Below are 22089 nucleotides of genomic sequence, written 5' to 3'. Positions count from 1 at the left end.
TTGTGCTAAATGTGTTTATTTAAAAAAATAAAAATCTAATTTTCATTCCAGACTTTTTGTTTAGAATTTTTTCAATAAAAACCGATTTTGCCTATTGATGAACATCGTCACAAAAATAAACATTGAACTCCTGTGTAATATTTGATTAGATACAGTTTTATTTGCATTATGTTTTTAAAGGTGTCAGCATTGGGCGAAAGCCTCTATTATAAAATTTAATATAATTTCCTGAATGTTTTGTGCAGATAATTTGTGGCACATTTTAGAAACTTTATAAAATTAAAATTAAATTTTATTTTAACCACTTTTATTTTTGTCCTTTTTTTCTAGCCGATTTCAACAAGCACAGGAAATGTACTTAATTTAACAATGTGAAATATTCAAAATAAGGTGATTAAGCGAGATAAAGAAGTGAGAAATTAAGTGAAGTTTGAAGTGAGTGGATATCATTATGTGATAAATATATTAAGTCAGTAAAAATATATATTATTTAGTTAATGGTATATCAGATAATGTAAGTACTTACCATTCTTTATTTCTATATTGTAAGATTTGTTAGCAGAGTGTGTCCAACCGTGTATCAAGAAAATCGTTCTTTTACTCGCATCAAAATGTGTCTTATTCACGTTTGATTTATTTATTATCTGATGGTCATCCCGATTTTTTCTAAAAAATTATTTTAAAAAATTATAGAAAGACCCCGCTTAAAACTGCTTTGCTTAACGCTGTTTCAGTAAAACATGGTAGTAGTTTTTCCATCTTTGATACTTGTATGCGGTCTCCCGGTGCGTTTAATATCATCACTTAACATGTTTAGATATTACCGTTTACAAGTCATGATAAACTCTTTTAACGCGAGATTTTATTGAATCGTATTTTTACACTTGTATATTGAGTGTTTGTTTTTCTATTACCATCTCAAATCAAAGATTAAAAATATGTTTCAAATCAAAGGTAAGAAACTAAGAAACTGTAAGAAACTGGTTTATTGAAATATTTAAAGATTTTTATGAAAAAAAGATAAATACAAAACTTCAAATCTATACAACTACGAATGTTTTTGCTGAGTCATGACATTAAAATAAAATTAAAGTTGTTATAATTTGCATATTATGGATTTCATAGAGAAAGTTTAAATTTTATACTCTTTGTGTTATGCGTACCCACCGTAATAAAACTAATAATTACAATAATAATTACAATAATAATCATAAATAAATAAAATTAAAAACAATGCTCAAAACGTTTTCCGTGAAAAAAAACTGACTCTCACAAAAATTCCATAATGTACCTGGAATAAAACCAAAATTCGATGTCCAATATATTTTCATTGTTTTCAATAAATTCCGATTTTTTCAGTTCGCTCAAAGAAATATTTTGTATGTTTCCATTTTCATCTGGTAAAAGTATCCATTCTCTCGATTCTGCCATATTATACATCACTTCGGACGGGGAAAATTTCCCCGAAAATTCAACTGCATTCACAACTGAAATATATTACAAGTGAATTTAGCATTGATACTGATTCTGACAGCTGAAAATCCATTAGTTTTGCCAGCGTTAATTTTTTACTAAGCAAATTGAATTTATATACACAACGTTTATCATTAACATTGAAAGATGATATTTTAATATCTCTACCGATATTTTTATTAATCTAACAAAATTGAAAGGTTTTTATAAAATACTCACGGTTAAGATATTTTAAGAATGTATATTTTAAATATGTTAGATTTTGAAGATGTATTAAGAAAACAAATTAAACTTGAGTTTTTCCACTTACCCAATAAAAGTATATTACATTGCACTAAAAATAGTATAATTGTCATCGTTGAAGTATTTTTACAGAGAGTAAAACTCGACTAACTAAGGTTATTGTTTTTATTTTCAAAGACTTTATATATTTATTTGTTATCTTTTCTTAACCTTACTCTAATTTAAAAAATATATCTTAATATAAAATTCAAGGCTGTTGTAATATGTACATGTATTAAATACAGCGTATTTCTTTATTTTTCCATGTTATCTTTTGTAAATGATAAAAAGTTTTTTTATTTTTATAATTACGTACCAGATATTTTCATATTGCATGATTCTAAGACCTAGACACTGTGAGATTTAATTCCGCTTCTAGATCTTATGCCAAGCTAATGAAACTTTTGTTTAATGAAAAATTTTGTGTAAGTTTTTCGGCTGTGTTAATTAATATTGCCACTTAAGATAAAAGTAATATAAAGCAACATCAAATATGCATGATATATTAAGTAAAAAAGTAGTAAATAAAAATTCGTAAATTTATTAAACTTTACGCTTTGAACTCCTGTCCACTCTTTCGTCTTTTTAAGAAATTAAACAATGTTGAATAAATAACTTTGAAATGTATGAAAAAAAAGTTTTATTAAGACTAGGGAATTTGATGTTGTTTCTCAAAGCGACAATAGCATCCAACATTTTTTGTAAATCTTTATACATATGGCAGATCCTTAAGTATTATTTTTTTGTAGCATTTATAAAATAATTAAACGATTCACTAGCAATAAATTATTTATTAACAACTTAAAATATAAACATAAAATACACCCCACTTTTTCATTTCCATCGCTTAGGATTATAGTTTTATACCAAATGTAATATTAAATGTGTAATAAAATTAAACAGAGAGAACGAAGATATCATTTTTCAAATGGATGAGAGTATTTGAACGGCGGTTTTCTTTTCGATCCTTTAGCATACGGCGACTCACTATTGGTTGTTAAATAATATACTCCTTCCTTCCTGTAAATATTAAATACACAATTAATATTTATCACTAGTAAGTTTAAATAAAAATACGTAAAATAAAAATAACATTTCTTCAACCTCTTTGGGTGATAAGAGAGATACTTTTATATACTTAACACGCAAACAACGTATATAGATCATATTTGCATTAGAGACATCTACATATCAATAACATAATCAACATCATTCTTAGCAAGGATTCACACCTTTAATGAAATTGTACTCTTTCATACGCTAAAACTGTGGCAATTTTGATTTTTTGTTCACAGATGGGACTAGTTATTTAATTGATTTATATTGGCGAAAACATTAACATAAATAAAAAAAATAGTTATTGGTTATTACATGAATATTTAAATAGGTACAAAGTGCTGATTTAAACTAAACTTAAGAAATGAAGGACCAAACAACAATATATTTTGGTAGGTAGGCACTCACTTCTACTAGTACTACTACCATCACGCTTTTTCTCCGCAGGAGTTGGCAGAAAGGAGAGTCCTCTTCTGTCCTGACATATGCTCCTCGCTTCCTTCACATTCATACATCTAGTTATACATGTCCTCCGATTACGCAAACTTTTGACATTACTAAATTTTAGGCTCTAATTGATCTGATCGTGCAAATTATTTTTCGGCCGTCCTCGTTCTGTTCTTCCGCTCACACTCGACATATATACTTTCTTACTAATGAACTCGTTATCCATTCGCTCCACGTGTCCATACCACCTTAAAATACTCACCCCTCATTTATATCAAATCCACCCATATTGAGGGTCTCCCCAGTTGGTTCGCAGCATCCATTTACTATGTTTTCATAACTCTCACAGCGGGTAGCGACAAAGTTTACATCTAAAAATATCGACTCGGCAAAAAATCTATGGGAGCGATTATGGGCGCAAAATCCTGTAAAAAATATTAATTAGTACCTTTCGTCAATCAAAAATTAATATTTATTATGCATAGTTCTCATTTGAACTCTTTTTATGTACAAAGGAAAAATATTAATAAAATAAGGTATAGTGGAACCTCTTATAACGAGCATAATTCGTTCCAGCACCTTACTCGTTAAGCGAAACATTTTTCCCGTAGAAATCAACGTAAAATTCGATAATGCGTTCCATGCCGAAACAACATTCTTTTTTTGTTTTTGTTTTTAAACGTTTATTCGAGTAAAATAACTTATTAATCATTATGGAGTGTAATAACGTGGAATACAGTTTTGATTTTTTGACAAATAACTAATTATTGTTAACTTAAAAACTCTCTTTACATTTTCTGATGCTTTCAGCATTTCTCTTATTGTGCTAGAAGATTGTTGCTTTGCTACTTCCTCCTCCCCCATCAACAAGCTCTCCTCCAAAATGTATTGCTGTGAAACACGATGCAACTCCATAAGCTCTTCGGTGGTCAGCTTGATTTAGCTCTTTTACAAGCTCTTCAATATCGTAGTTATCCACATCGAGTTCCGGTGCGGAAGTCCCGGAATGTCATAAAAGTGAATGTCGTGAAAAAGGAACTTGCCCTTTCTCTGTAACTCGTTACGCAAAACATCGTTTCGTAAGGGAGCAATTTTTTCAGTTTTTTTTGCTCGTTATGCGAATTACTCGTTATGAGAGGTTCCACTATTTTTTGTTTTATATTAAGAACACCCAGGGGTGTATTGCATATGTACGGAATTATAGGTACCTCTGTAATCAGATCCACATCCTGGCTGGGTAGTTCCACCGTTGGGATAGAAGTCCACGTGGCCGAGAGGCTTGGCAAACCCCAAGTATCCCCCACAAGTGTGGATAACTTCCACGTACTTGGCATCGTGCTTATCTAGGCGAGCGTCCTTGTTCCATTCCGTGAAAAGCGGTAAAGCTGGATCCAACCCTTCAAAATAATTATAATCATAGATCTCCTTTACAGGGGAGGGGGGTTGTTTTCTGTATCGAACAACGTTTACTGGTAGAAAACTTTAATTTTATTTCTGGACTTTTTTTAATGATTTTGGCGTTTTAAACCAATTATCGATCCGTTTTGTCAGCAATTTAAAGTACCTAACCAAATGTATATCTATTGAACATGTGTTTTATTCTGGATCAACATAAACTACGTACTATACTTAACTTTTGTATATAATCGATGACCCGAGGAAACTTCTGTATTTCAAAAATGTTTTTCTTAACTTTTATCAAATAATTAACAATAAAAAAATCAAAGCAGTTCTTTTGGACTATTTATAACACAAATTTATTCAAGAAATATTAATATGATTTTCTTTATTTAAGAATTCAATCTGGTATAAGCAGAAAGCATCTATATGCCTAAACGTTCATTGATTTTTTTAAAAATCATGTTTGCTCTCTCAAACACAAAGATATTTAGATTTACAGATACTTGGTGCCTTGAGGTAAAACAAGTAAAAGACCTGAAAAAAGAAATAAACTTTTTTTTAAAATAAATACTTAATAAATATAAAGTAAACAATATTACCCGTTATTGAATGGATAGGACCTTCCTCCACAAATGCTCCGGCAATTCCAACAACGTGAGCTCCGAGACTGTGTCCAATGAGATGTACATTATTCATGGAGACTCCTTCCTTGATGAGGAAATTCAGAAACCAGGTTAGGTGACGACCAACACTGGCGACGTTGTAACTGGCTGATACGTAATTAACGTTTGCAGCAGTTGACCAGTCCACAATAATGATGTTCAAGTTACCAACAGAGAGGTACGCTGGGGAGGAAATATAAAATTAAAATATAAAAATTGCTGAGGGAGACCGAGGAAAACTTGGTCATGATCAAGTATTTCAAATACTTGAAAGTGATCAGATCAGGAGCCGAAATAATAATCTGGATAAGTATGTATGAGGAGATGCATGAACGTAAAAGAAAGGAAGATTGTTTGCAAAGATAGATTAGGGAAGCAGCATGATAGTAAGTTAGTAAAATAGTTTTTTTTATAATATTATGTATCATTTTTGACACAAGCTATGGCGTAGTTGGGTAGACGATCGACACCGAAACTGGCGATTCGGTTTCGATTCTCGGCAATTGCAAAATAATTTCAAGAAAGATCCATTTCAATTAATGTGGGTGTCAGTCTTGAATTTTTACATTCTTGGTCCTTACTATCCTACCTACAAACAAATCTCTTATAATGGAGCGTTTGCGAGTTATTCATTTGAAAAGAAATGCGTACTAAACTAAGAGTGAAATATTTAAAAATATATGTTTTTGTAAAATTGAGAAAACCATCCGATTATAATTTTCTAAAACTCAAAATTTTTATGTTACTTTTATGAAGAACAAACTTACCTTCTTTAATATTAGAAGGCATGGGACTCGATCCATTATTGTACCAGCCGTGTGTTAAAACCTTCGTCGGTAAACTTTTATCAAAATAAGACTCATTTAGTGATGTGGAATTATCAGTCTCAAGAAGTTGATATTTTTCAGGATTCTTTCTATAATGATTTATGTAAATATTAACGTTTTTCATTGAGATATTATCTGTTACTGTATTTTTTATTATAAATACATTTTTTTACAATAAAAACCCACCTTGTGAAAAGTCTGTATTCAACGTGAATATCGTAAAACAGTGACCAAAAATCTTTTGTCATATTTGGGATTTCCACAGGTGGAAATGTCTCCACGCTCGCCAACCATACGGGATCGTATATTGTAGACTTGTTCAAAATAATTGCAAATGCTAGAACACAGAATTTAATGAATTCTCAACTAATAATATTTTTTCTAGATTTACAAAACGTTTTAAAATGTCTACATTCGTATTATTTAAACTGTAATTATTTAGTAAATGTATTTTTATGTTTCTAAGTTGCTAAGCAATATGGTCTATTGACCTATATTTTTTATTCTAAAATATAAAATCTAAAATATTTTGACTTAAAAGTTTAAGTCAAAATATTTTTTATTACGAGATTTCTCATATTTTTTTGTACTAATTAATAATTAATTTGTAAAAAAACACTTTTTTATTATTTTCAAACTGTTACAAGGTATAAAGAAATATTTAAAAAAAAACATACTAAAAATACAACTTTTAAGTTAATTAATGTAAACACGAGTAGTTTCGAGAACCTGAGATGCTCTCATCAAAAGATCAAAATATAATAAGTTGCACATACTCGTAAATGTTTTTTCACCTGTTGATAAGAACATTTTTAGTAACTTACAAACTCAAATAAGTCTTTTAAAGAGTTTAAATTTTTTTAAGTTTGTTAATGGAATCGTGTTATTCCATTAAGATAATACCAATTTGATAAATAATTTGATACAAAATGTAAGATATTATTGTATGTTGATTTGTATTGTATGTCTATACATTAAGTTTTTTATTTATGTTTTACTTATTTTGTTTATTGTAATTTTTGGTATGAAATAGAATTATGAAAGTAAAAACAATAATAATACTTACTGGTGGAAAACAGTGAAAAACTCAATATAATAAATCTCATGGCACTGAAATATCCTTATTTAAAGGTAAAATACACTGAACAATCACAAATTTGTTTTAAGTACACTTATTAAGTGATGGAGACCATTATCTACAATCCCTTTACAATGGATTAATCACACAATTTATTATTATTAAACATCTCAACAGCCGATTATTAAATAAAGGTTTTTTTAAGTGATGATGTGGATATTTACTGTATCATACCTTGCACTTGACTGCAAAGTAAGTAAAGAGATTGTTGACCAGTAAATGAGGTCACAGGTAACATAATTTATTCACAGTCTGTCCATCATATGTTTGCGATTTCCTAAAATGGTTCCCAGAACTAATTGATCATTCAAAATGCGACTTGCGAATCGAAGAGAAATTAATGAACACACATAAACGTGGGACATTATTTTCATTCCTTAAATATTAGGCACATTTAGGTATATATTAATATATATATTTATATTAACATCATTTGTTTTTAATTAGAAAACATGTAAGGAGTTACTAAGGAAAGTAACCTTTTAATTTAGTGAAAGGGATTAGTTCTGTGCTACATGTGGGATCCTAATATTAAGGGAATCATAATATTGTATTAAGTGAATATAAGAGTTTGAAAAAAAAACAATAAAATTTATTTTGAATCTTCTGGAAATACCTCACACGTAACCAAATACTCTACTACAAAATAGGTAGCAACTAAATTTCTTTATTTATAAAATTATAAAAAAATGCTTATTTTTTAACGTACTTTTTTTCAACGAAGATTTCATCTGTTTCCTTTTTAATTACTGAAGATTTCTGCCGTACTGGAATATATTGAACAATGTCTCAACTGTACATTGAGATCGTCAGGATGATAAATCCTGGTTCACTCCATTATATTGTGGATCCAGGACTTTATCTTTTTTTGCTTAAGCATCTTCTGCAATCCAATTGATATTTCTAGAAGGCATTGCTATCAGTCGCATCCATGAGGTGTTCCAGTTACTCTACCTTCCTTCACTGGTCTGAGGTCCAATTACTGATAATTGGCAAGTCTTCTGCGATTCTGACTAGTACCTTCAGTCGTTGTTCGTTCCGCCAAAGATATAAGGAACATCCTGCCGACGAGTCACGTTTCACTAGCCATGTTCATTGATTGTAATTGAAAGATTAATTAATCGAAATAATTCCTCAGTCTTTCTTTCAAGTTACGAGGATGACTCAGAGTATTGGCACACTTATTAACATATCAAATTTTTGTGACAATCATTTTGTCATTCTTTTTTTTATGAAACAATAGTATCACCTTTCCTTGGTTTTAAATATGCATACTCAATATATACGTCGATTTCAGACGAATCCTTTGGGTTTTCAGACAAATCATTAGAATAAATTATAACAGCCCTAAATAGTTAATGATTATGGGAGGATTTGAGTAGTGTGATCAATAATGGGTAAAATTGGTGAATGTTACACGTGTGTAAAGTGACCACTTAAACCAGCCTATGATGGTCGTCAGCCCCGTGAATGCCCAGACTTCCATATTCTTCTTCATCTTTGATGATATGTCAAAAATAATATCATGGGAGGGGTTAAAAGTTGAAGACCTCTCACTAGATGGACTGACCAAATCAAGGCTGCCAAAAGTTCATCAGTGGTTAGAGCGATGCAGATGGTAGTGTGTCGCGTGAGATAGAGAACAACTATACAAAATAGTTTAAGGATAAGGAGAAAGCATGGTCACGATCCTCAGTATAGAGAATCACGACGCATAAGAACTCAATATATTATTAACTTTTTTTTCGAAGCAAAAGAATACAGAAAATTCTTTTCCATTCACACAACTTAGATATAAATACATAAGACGATATATTTTGTATGTTATATATTCTCTGAAATAATTCGCTCACATCTGTATTTTACAGGTTGTACCGTGTTTACTTTTGTCATAGTTCATTGGCATAAGTTGTTATTCAATTCTTATAATAAGGTGATTTTTCGTTCGTTTCCAACACGAGAACCCCAATCCTGAAAAATAAAATGTTAACCTAAAATTTCATGCAGCATTAATAATAATTATACACTTTGAAACGAATCCTTATTGATTTTTAAAATAGTTCCATCAAAATTATGTTTCTTCAGAAATAAAATTACATCAATTTCTGATTTCCATTTTATTTAAGAATCATTCGATAAATCAAAATGACTACAACCTTTTCAGTCTGTCCAAATATTTATTAAAAAAATCATGATTAGCTCCAATCAGGAGATATTTTTACAAAAATGACATCTTAACATGTTGAGATGTCAAAAAAATAATTCAAAATGACTTTATTACATACTCATTTTTAGCTGCCGCTCCACCCATGTGCATCCTTATTTCAGCCATGCACTTCCCGGTAGTCGCTTCCGCCACAGTTTCACATCTGTTCCCCATGAACATGCGATGGTCTATGGATTCCGCAAAGTAGTCGATGCACTTGGCATGCGAACAGGCCAAGTTCTCTCCGCAGCCCGGCATGTGCAGACCACCGTTAGGGTAGAAGTCGTTGTGTCCAGCGCGGTCCTCCATCCCGAACCGACCTATGTTTGTGTGGATGATTTCCACGTATTCCGCGTCCGTCTTGCGAATGCGATCGGAATCCACGTCCCATGATGGATGCGCAGGATCTAAGCCTGTGAAGAATAACATGGTCATCTCACTATCCAAACTTATTCTAAAAACATCTCGACCAATATAAGATTCTACATATTTAATCAAATAAAGCATTCAATCACCGTATTAAAGATATAGTAACAAATTATCAAAAAAATGTTGAATATACAAATAATCATATTTGGTTGATCATTATCCTCAAAAGCAACAACAACAAAAAAACAAATGACACCGTAAATTTCAGTGCAACATTCAAATAACAATTTCGAGTATAGATCGTGAACATTTAAAAAAAATGTTTTTCTTGAAAACATCAAAATTTTATATATACCTCATCGCTTGTTTCCTCCGTGAAAACAATACATTTGTTTTTTATATCCCTTTTAAGTTAAAGTCTAAACGTAAGCGCAACTCCCCCATTTTATTGATTTGGCACTAACTTTGTGAAATAACACGATTATTACATTTAAATTAAATTACGAGTTTTTAAATGTATAACACATCTGTAATCTTGAAAACCACAGATGATCAACATATGAAAATACAAAAAAAACTGTATTTTTACTAGTTGGTGAAAACAGAACATAGTCGTAGTCGTACAGGAGAAAGTGACCAACTAACAAAACGTAAAATGTTCAGGAGGGCCACTTAAGTCACTTTTGCTTGGCAAGAAAATAAACATCAATGCAGTTAGTCATTTTTAATAAGTCAATATATTATGCCTCCAAGTTTAAAATCGCTTTGGGATTTTTTCGGGGCCATATTAAGCTAGTAAGATATCAAATAGTCAATAATCACGTTTTTTGTACAAAATGCACTTGGTCACTTTCTCCTGTATGAATACGATATTCATGTTTACATTAAAAAACTCATATCTAGTCTTTTAATGACAACTGTTTTATTTTAATATTTTAATAACTGCTCTACTTTTATTTTTGGTCTGATGCATACTATCTACTCGAATGAGTTTCAAAGTATGGTATTTATAGGATATTTTTAAAACCTTTTTATTTTTCAACCAAATCAGCATTTCCTAAAGGAGATAGGTACCATGAATACTAACTTGTTAAATAACCGACGCGTCCTCTTTCGCAAGACCTACAAACGAATCCTGCCAGTTGACCACCAAGACTGTGTCCGATGACTTGCATATTCTTAAACGGAACTCCGATTTCATTTAACCAATCCAGAAACTGGCCAACGCTCAAACCAGTCGATGGACAATTCTTAACAGCTTCGGCGTAACCTCCTCCACTTCCCTTGGACCAATCCACGATGATGACGTTCACATCAAGGACATTCAGGAATGCTAAAAAACAATAAGTGATAAATTTATATCTTACCAAAAAGTGACAAATGGTGATGAAAGTAAAAACTAGCTATTAAAAATTTATTTCGATAGGAGACTCGATTACAGTTGACATTTGCTGTTGACAGTTGATCATAGTTGACATTTGCAGTGTGTCCAAACACTTATTCACAAATCTGGGTTTTTTCCACTTACGAGTTATTTTAAAGTTTTTTTTTCACATCTCAGCATAGTGAATGCAACAATGGTGAATGTTGCCTTGTAAAATGATCACTCAACTAGCCTATGATAGGTCATAAGCCCCGTAAATACCCACACTTCCATATTGAATATTGATGTGTTCCATGTGTCTGAAGGAGTTTTCCGAAGCGGGATTCTTCTACATCTTTAAGTCTTCTTGCTTATTTTTTAATGTATACGCCTTGAATATATTGTTTGTAATGTAGGTACATGTCATTTTTTTTTAATAAATTTCAATTGAAAATTCTTCTTCATCTATGTTGAGGTGTCAAAAAATATATGTGCAATATTTTGAGTGTGTCTCAAATCTGGATTATCTCCAATTGAAGAGTTTTTTTTTACATCTTTACATAGATCGAGAAGAATGTGGATGTCTGGGCATTTACAGGGCTTGACGAACGTCATAAGCTTGATAACCAAGCCAAGCTTACCAAGTCTATACTGGTCGTAAGCCCTGTAAATGGCCAGACTTCCATATTCTTCTTCATCTTTGTTAAGATGTCAAGAAAAAACTATGTTCAAAAAACAGAAATTCCAATGAATAAAACATTTTTATTGATGACTAAGTAATTACACAAAATGGTTTACTCATAATTTTTAAGCAATTTTTCTTATATCATCCTTTTATTTTTATAATAAAATGTATTTATCATTACCTCACCTATACGGGTTTGAACATTAACAGAACTTGTAGTATCTCCTGTCCAGCCATGAATTGTGACCTTTACAGGATTTCGTTTATCGAAGTATGAGTACCTCAAACTGGAAACATCCCCTTTATATATCCTTTGAGCTATTTGTGGATTTTTCCTGGAATATTTTTCTTATATTACGACTCCACTTATCTAAGATTATTTTCACCATATTCATGTTTTTTTGGTTTTGTGATAAAATTATATATATACATAAACATAAAAATAAATATTTTAATCTGAGTTATTTTATAACTAACTGACTAAATGAAGCCATTTTCTGACCTAGAATGGGAACTTTCCTCGTTAATCTGCTTTCAATGCTTTAAAAATATATTGTTTGTAGAAAAAATAACAAATTAAAATATGTTGAACATATCTATTCAGTATTATTTTTAATTGATTACTTTTTTATTTTCCTATTTTTTTAAAAATGATTATCAATAACTTCTTAAAATTAATTCCACATATTTTTATAACAATATCTTATATTTTGTGAAAAATTTTAAATGGTATATTTTTTATGTATCTACTTCTCTTTCATATTTTGCAGTTTGAATTATGAATAAATTAATAGAAATAAATTCATCTTTTTAATATACCTTGTGTAAAGATAATATGCAATATCTTCATCTGGATTGTATCTTGCACTGGGTTGGGAATCACCTTGCAAGTCAACTAAATGCACTGTTCCATTGTTATCGGGAAACCAAACAAAACGTTTATCTTCAACATTAGCTACCTCACTCCAACAAACAACTATAAAGAAAGATTTTTTAATTAAAAATAAAATCAGTTTTTTAGGATTTCAGAGTAAAAATAATTACTCGAGACACTAGCATGATACTTGCGATATTTAGCATGTAAACTGGTTGCAAGCTGAAGATCCAGTGCGAAAAATAAACCTATGTATTGAAAAAAATATGTTAAGGAAGAAAAATTTACATTTACCAAAGCTCCCGATTGTCTATGTTACCACTGACAAAAATAATAAATAAATCAAAATAAGAAACAGCTCTTACATTTTTGTTCTTTAACGTCCCAAGGATACAATTAAAAAATTTAGACTTAACTTCGCATAGAGTGTTTGAAAATGACGCGGAATGTATCGAAATACGTGTCACAATAGATTTTAAGAAAAAGTAGTAAGAAAATGAAGAGATACTTAACTTGTTAGGTAATATATCCAGAATTAAACACGGTTATTGGATTGAATTCTAATTTATTAACATATACTTATATAATAATTTGTGACACGTTTCGTCTTATTAAGACATTATAAAACACCAAGGTGTTTGATAATGTCTTAATAAAACGAAATGTGTCACATATTATAGTATATATGTAAATAAAAGTAGATTTCAATCCAATAACCGTGTTTACTTTTGGATGTATTACCCAACAATTCAATATGGAATTCTACCAACCGTCTGCAGTTACAATAAATAAGATACTTACCTGTTGATAAATACAAATACAGCAATATGAACACGTGAATGCCAGTGATGGTTTTATCCATTTATATGTTAAAATCGGTTAACTTCGACATCGGATGTGATTTAAGAAGAATAGGCAAGAACAGAGCGCTTAGGAATATTCGTCAATCACGTCCGTGGAGCGCTATTTATAATAATCTTCAAATGCAAACATTATTTGAAATCCATTGTCACTATATCGTTGCAATAAATAACGCGGAAACGCCCGCATTTTTTCACTTCGTTGCATTCAAATGGAGTGGTATATACATATGCATGTAGTATGACAACAAAGCACAGCCCTCATAACATACTAAACGCACTACATTTGCAGTTATTTCATTTCAGTATAATATGACCTCCATTATCAAATTTATTGATTTAAGTTGAATTTATAACAAGAAACAAATTTTCTGATGAGAAGGAATATATAATTTATCAATTCATTCTCCATATCTCAATTTAAAAAAAAAAATATTCGTGAGATACTTTGTGGTGATGTTTAACCTTTTTTAATTTAAATTTCACATCTATTTCTAAAAATCTATTGTGACACGTGTTTCGATGCATTCCGCATTACAGTGTTTGAAAAGGATGCGGAATGCATCAAGACACGTGTCAGAATAGATTTTAAGAAAAAGTGGTATTTTTATTTGAAATTATAATAAAATTAATTTTTGAAGTTGACAAAATTTATGTTTTAACTGCAACCTATCTAATGATTTTTCTATTCTGTATTTTAAATGACATGGAATGAAATCAAGGCATTTTTGTTGAAATGATTACTTTCTTTCATATAAATTTTGCTGTAATAATATGGTTTTATTACAAAAGTCTTATGTATTATTTATAACGTTGAAAAGCAGCAAAATAATATATAAAATAAGAAATAGTCAATCATAAGATTTATTTTCATTATCAAAGACTGCGAATAAAACTGTGACACCGATTGTTACGTTATCAGGTAGTGTGTATTTTATATGCACTGCACTTGAACTATAATATGTAGAAAAAACAATATTTGTTTTTTTTTATTATCTTATTTGGCCCTGTTTTTATAAACCTGGTTATTTTTATTTAATTAGTATAAAATACTAACTGGTGCAATTAAATATTATTCCATAATATGACCTAGACTATGAATATTATAAAGATAACAAACGTATGTTTTCTTTATTATAAGTTAAGTATTTAAACTGTTTAAACTTGACAAAAATTCGCAAACTGTTTCTGTAAATATTAAATTTAAATAATCATAAAAACAAAAAATAATTATCGTTTTATACCAGCGCCATCCCTAACAAAAGCGAGGGCTGATGTAAGTCTAAATAATAATTAACGTTGAATATTTGGCAAAACTGCACACTTTGAAGGACGGTCTAGCAATGTTAATAAACCTGAAATATTTTATTAAAATTAGCCATCTGTGAACAACGTATCAAACTATTTCAAATATTTCATATTTTATCCGGTGTTCTACACATTACGTATGTAGTGAAAAAAAATTTACGATACATTACTTTGGATTTCTGAATAACGAATCTTTATTATATTTTCACTAAAATAATTGTATTTGTTTTGGTATTCATATTACGCAAAAAAGTGAAATGACTTTGTTTAATTTACGAAACGCCACGTCAATCTAGAACATTAATATAAATAAACTTTGAAGCTACATAAGGGCCAAAAGAAGACGATGGAGGATTATTCAAGAATCTTTGTTTTTGCTACCAATTTTATAAATCAAACAATTTTATTTATTTTAGTTGCATTTCAATATTTTGATATTTTTTGTTCTGTGCGATGAAAGTAAATTGATTTAATTTGTTTTATTTAAATGGGTTTTCTATAAAAGAAGTACTATGATTATCTTTGGAACATACATTTTGGACTCCATATATGGTCTTTTAAGTTGTTCTACATTAATTTGAATGTTTCGTATTTTGAATGCTGTTATACGAAAATTATAAGGAAATTATTATTACAAATATTATGATTGCATGATATTTATTTTTTTAGTACTTCAAAAATATTATTAAAAGGCAGATAGCTTTTTTCTTAACAATGTACAATACTTACGTTTTGTGTTATCTACATACTGTAAAACACATTTGTCATTTTTGTTTCAATATCTTTACGTATTAAATTAAACAGCAATATACATATTTTTATTTTTTTTATTGTAAATCGCAATGTACTCTTAATATTTGTCTCCTTACATTATTTTATATTACTTTGTAAAAACATTTTCAGTGCATGTAGAATTTATAACACGATACATTTGTGGTTCAATTTTTTCATCCTTGATAATACGGTTTGTTGGCATTGGTCGTCAGAGCGAAGATACCCATTCTAAAATAAAAAGAAAGAAAATATTAATATCCAACACAGTGTAGTATTTTTCTTAATCATGCCATCAGAAATCGTAAGAAGCATGCCGGGTGTCTTTTATTATTTGTCTGTACTGCTACTTTATTTAGTAAGCATCTAGACTCTCCCCTGCTTAATACCCCGTTGTTCCCTACGTGTTCCGACCAATGAATCCCAACATGCGCCTGTAGCACCACATCTCAAACTCCTTCAGACGACCCTGTCCTACCTGTCCGATTGTCCACATTTCACTTAACTTTCAGTAAACCATATACACTCGTATTTCAAGTGAATATAAACATCGCGGGTATGTATGAGGAGATGCATGAACGTGGAAGAGGCGAAGAATGTTTGCAAGGACAGAGTGGTATGGCGCTCTATTCTCTCTGCCTACCCCTGCAGAGAAGCGGCGTGATGGTTAGTTAGTTAGTTAGTTAGTTATAAACATCGCATTGATATTTTAGAGGACTCTAGGCTATCCTTAATTACACCTTACAACTACGACTACTACCATGACGCCGCTACTAAGCTGAGGTAGGTAGTGAGGATAGAATACCATACTCGTATGTCCTGATATACACTCCTAGCGTCTTTCACATCCACACATCTGTACATAGTAAGACGATATTCTTACATAGTAAGTCGATATTCATATCGTGGTGTGTCCCTATTTTCACATTTTTTGTCTTTGACATAAGCTTTGATCTTTCTCTTTTCCCTTTTTCCTCCCTCCCGTCTCTCTTCCAGGTTTATGTATTAAATTACAAATGTGAAATTTTGTAACTGCTTATTACATATACCTTATCTATGTTACTCGTTTATGTAAATGTATTTATGTAAATGTCCTATAAAATTTTTAATTAAAAAATAAAATAATCATACATGCCCTCTACACGTAGACTTTTGACATTACCAGATTCAAGATTGTGATAAATCTGGTCGTGACAAGGCAATCCACGTTCTATTATCTAGTAAAAAACAACAACTTACTCAGGTTTAATGCTTGCTCCTCCCATATGGAGTCGAGCTGTTCCAGTACAGCTAGCCGCTCCAGATAATGCCTCGTCTACAGACTTGCATTGAACAGCCATGAATCCCTGGTGATCAATAGAATCAGCCATGTAGTCTTCGGATCTCATGTGGGAACAGGAAGCATCGACTCCGCAACCTGTCATACTTCTTCCTCCATTAGGATAGAAGTCGTTATGGCCAACTGCATCAATCATTCCCAGCATTCCTGAGTTAGTATGGAGAACCTCCACGTATTTTGCATCAGTTTTTCTGATACGATCACTATCGGCTCCCCACAAAGGGTAAGCTGGATCGAGTGCTGAAATTAAAACATTTACATATAGCACATATCCCACATACATACATAAAATAATATCAACAAAAAAATATTGACATCTCAAGCATCGGTGATGAATATGTCTATAGTCTAGGAATTTACAGGTCTTACGACCTGTTGTTGGCTAGATTAAGTGATCATTTCATCTTCATACTGTGTAACGTTAAGCATCCTACTCATGACCTCGCTTCTTAAATTTATGCTTCAATTGAAATTATCTTTTTATATTTCTGTAACGGTTTAAAAATAAACATAATTATTTAAAAAATTACTATTGATTTTGATATTGTTTGAAAGCATTTTTATGTTTTTTGAAAGGTGTAAAGTACTCATAGTCTTATTTCCTAGAGTAAAGTATTTTAGACTGACATAAATGAAATCTTTGGTTCATTTGAGTGTTTTCAATCTGCAGTATTTGATACATGTATTTGTTACGTTTTATTTTTTATAATCCTTATACGCATTCAATGATGCTTAGAATAATGCTTGATAATAAAATACGTGAAAGTAAGGTTTGTCCGCCTCCGCAGTGTAATGGTCAGCACGCTCGGCTACCGTTCTGGAGGTCTCGGGTTCGATTCTCAAGGGGGGTAAAATAAATATAAGTGATTTTTTCACTGTAATACTTATTTAATATTACCCTGGACTGGTACCTGAAGCGGATGGCTGATCACCTTTCCTTCATGTGTAAACGATCAAGATAACACTGCGTTTATATGACGCAGCACCCTATGCACCATTGGGTGCGGATAAGGGTTTATTATTATTATTATTTTTAAGGTTATCAGCTCTGCGTTTCAGGTACCAGTAAAGGATAATATAAAATATATGTAAGAGTGAAAAATCACTTATAGTCATTTTGACATCCCCTTAGAATCGAACCCCAGACCTCCGCTGCCTCTACATTATAGAAGAAGACAATTATTCTTTTACTCTCGTGTTGTTTAAGTTCCAAATAAAAGTCAAGTGTTCTGTAGAGTACTAAGTGGGAACATAAAAGAAGATATTGTTTATAGTTTACACAACTAATTCTAATATTTTTCATATTTCCAACTTTTCGACAGCTTTTTGGAAACTAAATTATTAAAATAAAATAAATAACTTACATGTGACGTATTCCACTACTCCCCTTTGACAAGATCTGGCAGCAATGCCAACAAATTGCCCGCCAAGACTATGGCCTATGAGATGTACGTTGGAGAAGCTCATTCCAAGGGTATTCAGCCAGTCTACAAAACTTCCCAAGCTTGGACCTCCCTCGCGGACATTCCTAACAGCTTGGGCATAATTAATGATCTGAGCGCCTACCGCCCAGTCCACTACTATAACGTTAACATCCATTTTGCTGAGGTAAGCTGAAAAAAATTACACCAAAATGTGTTGTAAAAATATTTTATTTCTATGTAACAAATTTGAGAGAAGTTCACTTGGGACGTTGAATTGTGTAGAGTTTATTAATTATGTAGGGTACATCTTAACACGTGCAACAATGCAGTATAAAAAAGAGTATACCAGTTAACCAAAACAAATAATTTAAATTTATATCAATTAATAAATAAAAAGCATCGAAAAGTGCCTAAAAATCAACTAACATGAGATATTTTATAATTATATAAGCAATAGAGTAAAATTATGGTAAAAATGATATTAAATTTAAAATAACACAGATAACATGAATATAAAAATTATTGTAACATAATATTTTTTGGTGAGCCTAAACGACTATTAAAAATTGGTATCAAATAACGGTAGAGGGTTCAAACTCTTCACTTGACAATACGGTACTATAGCGCTTTACAAATACGAATGTTTCGACCTCATAATTTCAATTAATTTTATTTGGATTACTTGACAAACCAAATTACACAATACTTTGTTTATTATTTTTTTAAATGTTAGTAATATTAGTATATAACCACTCACCGAGATATTTATGTCTACAGGTTTCTAGACAGTTTCGGGACGTCTCGAAACATTTTTGTAAAAAAAATAAATAAGTAAAAATGACTAACCGCAAGGTAAATGCTTTAAATATTATGAATATTGAGAAAAAAATACTTCATTTTTATTATACCTTAATTTCATATAAAAATTCGAAAATTTTCATTTAAGCCGTACATACTATACTCCTGGTTATGGGAACTGTAATCTACACACATAAGATGGCTGTTAACTAAAATCTGAATAAAAAAAATCAATTAAAACCTATAGCAGCTCTAAAAAGGGTTAAATTTTTATGAATATGATTTTTTTTTAATCACGTGAAGGTATGTTTATTTATTAATTTCCAATCTATTTGATAGAAAATTATATTTTTAATATAAAATTGTACGTACCCTCCCGAAGTTTATAATTAACACCAGAGCTGCCATCTCCTGTCCAACCATGAACAGTGAATTTTACTGGTTTCGTTGGATCAAAATTGGAATTCGCAATACTTGTCGCATCCCCTTTTTTAATTACTTGTCCTACTACCGGATTTTGTCTAAAAATATAAAAATGAATAACTTTAATTAATATAATCTAATATGTATTTTATTTTGTCGGCATCCACACTGAAGCGTATTTGGTTACAATGAAGGACCCGATTTCAATTCTTAATGGGGGCTGAAATAAATATAAGTTTTATCACTGAAATACGTATTTAATATTTAACTGTAGTACGTTTGTACCTGAAATGAAAGGCGGATCTCATTGCCTTCATATAATAATAATAATAACGATCAAATAAACATTGTATCAATTCAATGCAATTCCTTTTGCAAAAAACAGTTGCGGATAAAGGTTACATACATTGGATTGATTTATTTCATTCCTAATTTATTTATTATGATTTAATGAAATAATGTTTTAAAATATTAATATTAATTGTTTACATTTATTTAAATAACATTTTAAACATATTTTTAAATAAAATTGCAGAGACCCACCAAGCCACCTTGTGTGTCCTGTCGGTGGAGTTCTTTTTGAAAACATTTTGATTTGTTTTTAACCATTTTAACCACATATACATACAAAACAGAGACAAAAATTAAGAATGTAAACATTTAACAATTTTCATAAAATTAACTCTTGATCATTTACCCATTCCTTTATTTTGCCTTGAAAACTAACCTTGTAAACAAAGTGTATATTATGTCTGTTTCGGGGTCAAATCTTGATGGTGGCTGTGAATCATCCAGAATATCAACAAAGTGCATAACACCCTCACTATCCGGAATCCATACGAATCGTGGTTCTTCCGAGTCAACAGGTAGCGAATTTGTGAGGGCTAAAATAAGTCAAGTTTAGTAGTGTATTAATTTGATTAAAAAACTATAAAAAAGTATCGTTTGATAAACGCTCTATTCTAAATATCGATATATTTTATTTTTTACCATTCGTTTCCTGGCTTTATGAATTTAAATATGAATGGAAATTTAATTGTTTTGTCGACAGTAATGCATTTTATTTATTCATTTCATAAAAATTTTTAGTAAACTGTGTTTTTAACAATATTGAAAATATAATTTTTGAACAGATATAATTTATTATTTTATTATAATTAATTATTATTTATTCCAGAAATTTGATGATTTAACTATTTTTCAGTATTATTTAATTTTTGAATGGATGAAAGGAACTTAATTATTTATTAAAATTATTTTTTTTGTTCTAAATATATTTACTTTTGACATATTATTCTGTAAGTACTTATTAGCCTTTTGTTTAAAAAATGAAAATAAAATAATATGTTTCATGAAATTAGCTTTTTATAATCTTTTTTTTAGCATTTATATATTATAAATCGCAGTATAAATCTTTTTTTTTCGAGTACTCTCAGTAAACAGAGAATAAATTTTTAGTTTTTTGTGCCTTTTTCATTTTAGAATATAACTTTATATCTTAAAATTAAATTAAATTTCTCAAATTCACTCGCAAAGGAGTGGAAACTTATAAAAATAAAACTTAATGAAATCATTTTGAAGCGAATAATTTAAATCAAATGTAAAAATAGTCTTATTTTTACAGCATTTATTTTGACATGATATATTTTAAAGAAATAGTTGGTTGGAAGATAACAATCAGCCCGCTAATATGTAAGTAATTGTTTTAATATGAAATTAATTCATCAATAATTTAAATAATATATTTTATTAATATACATAATTAATGATATATAATTTAAGTAGATAATTTAGTAAAAAATATGAAAATAACTACACTGAAAACTATTCGGAAATAAAAAAATATGATATTAACTTTACAATTACCTGCAAAAGCAGCCACAAGAACTGAAAGGACCAATGCACACTTCATTTTTATTGTACTTTGATTAAGAGACAGTTTTTCTTTTATACCCATTCGTGCATAAATATTAAGAATAATTACGTTCAAATCACAATAACAGGCCATCAATTACACTGTATTAAGATAAAATATATATTTAATCAATTTTCAAACTGTAAATCATTATCGTACATTAAAATATCTCTTTTGTGAGTAAAATAATCTATTCGGCGTTTAATTATATTTTTGCATAATACAATACATATATGCACAATATATACAACGTAATTGTTATTTAATTTACATCTTCGAATATTATATAGCCTTAAAAAAATCAATAAATGTACCTAAAGTAAGGTTTTTAGTATAAAGTTAGGTGATTATTACAAATTGTATTAGCTCTACACAATAATGCGTTGCTGTGGCTCATTCAGATTTTAAAAAATAATGAACTCTTTTCTTATAGGTTCAGTTTCTTAATACTTTTAAAATAATGGAATT

The 22089-nt window shown here is 30.1% G+C and overlaps 1 protein-coding gene across 1 annotated transcript; it reads right to left on the bottom strand.

Moving 5' to 3' along the window:
- Positions 1 to 4084: 4084 nt before the first annotated feature.
- LOC148310692 (uncharacterized) lies at positions 4085 to 21618 on the bottom strand. Its single transcript, XM_088258023.1, has 13 exons — positions 21573 to 21618; positions 20434 to 20590; positions 19656 to 19804; positions 18426 to 18674; positions 16962 to 17301; positions 15915 to 15953; positions 12096 to 12244; positions 10949 to 11194; positions 9572 to 9905; positions 6089 to 6237; positions 5259 to 5504; positions 4467 to 4655; positions 4085 to 4149 (listed from the first exon to the last, which is right to left on the bottom strand). The coding sequence occupies exons 1-13, from the start codon at positions 21616 to 21618 to the stop codon at positions 4085 to 4087; spliced, it is 2358 nt and encodes a 785-aa protein (XP_088114149.1).
- Between the last annotated feature and the right edge of the window lie 471 nt (positions 21619 to 22089).

Source organism: Brachycentrus maculatus, unplaced genomic scaffold (assembly GCF_059751285.1).
Source record: "Brachycentrus maculatus isolate JH-2025_06_01 unplaced genomic scaffold, ASM5975128v1 h1tg000089l, whole genome shotgun sequence".
NCBI lineage: Eukaryota > Metazoa > Arthropoda > Insecta > Trichoptera > Brachycentridae > Brachycentrus > Brachycentrus maculatus.
Note: the sequence above shows the minus strand (reverse complement) of the source record. Positions and strands in the feature narration are given on the sequence as shown.

What these genes read in the sequence shown, in the direction of transcription:
- LOC148310692 (XM_088258023.1), bottom strand. Translation starts at nt 21,618, where the DNA reads ATGAAGTGTGCATTGGTCCTTTCAGTTCTTGTGGCTGCTTTTGCAG. An exon ending in TCTTGTGGCTGCTTTTGCAG is followed by an intron (nt 20,591 to 21,572) that starts GTAATTGTAAAG and finishes GACTTATTTTAG; the next exon opens with CCCTCACAAATTCGCTACCT. An exon ending in GGAGCAAGCATTAAACCTGA is followed by an intron (nt 15,954 to 16,961) that starts GTAAGTTGTTGT and finishes TTTTTATTTTAG; the next exon opens with AATGGGTATCTTCGCTCTGA.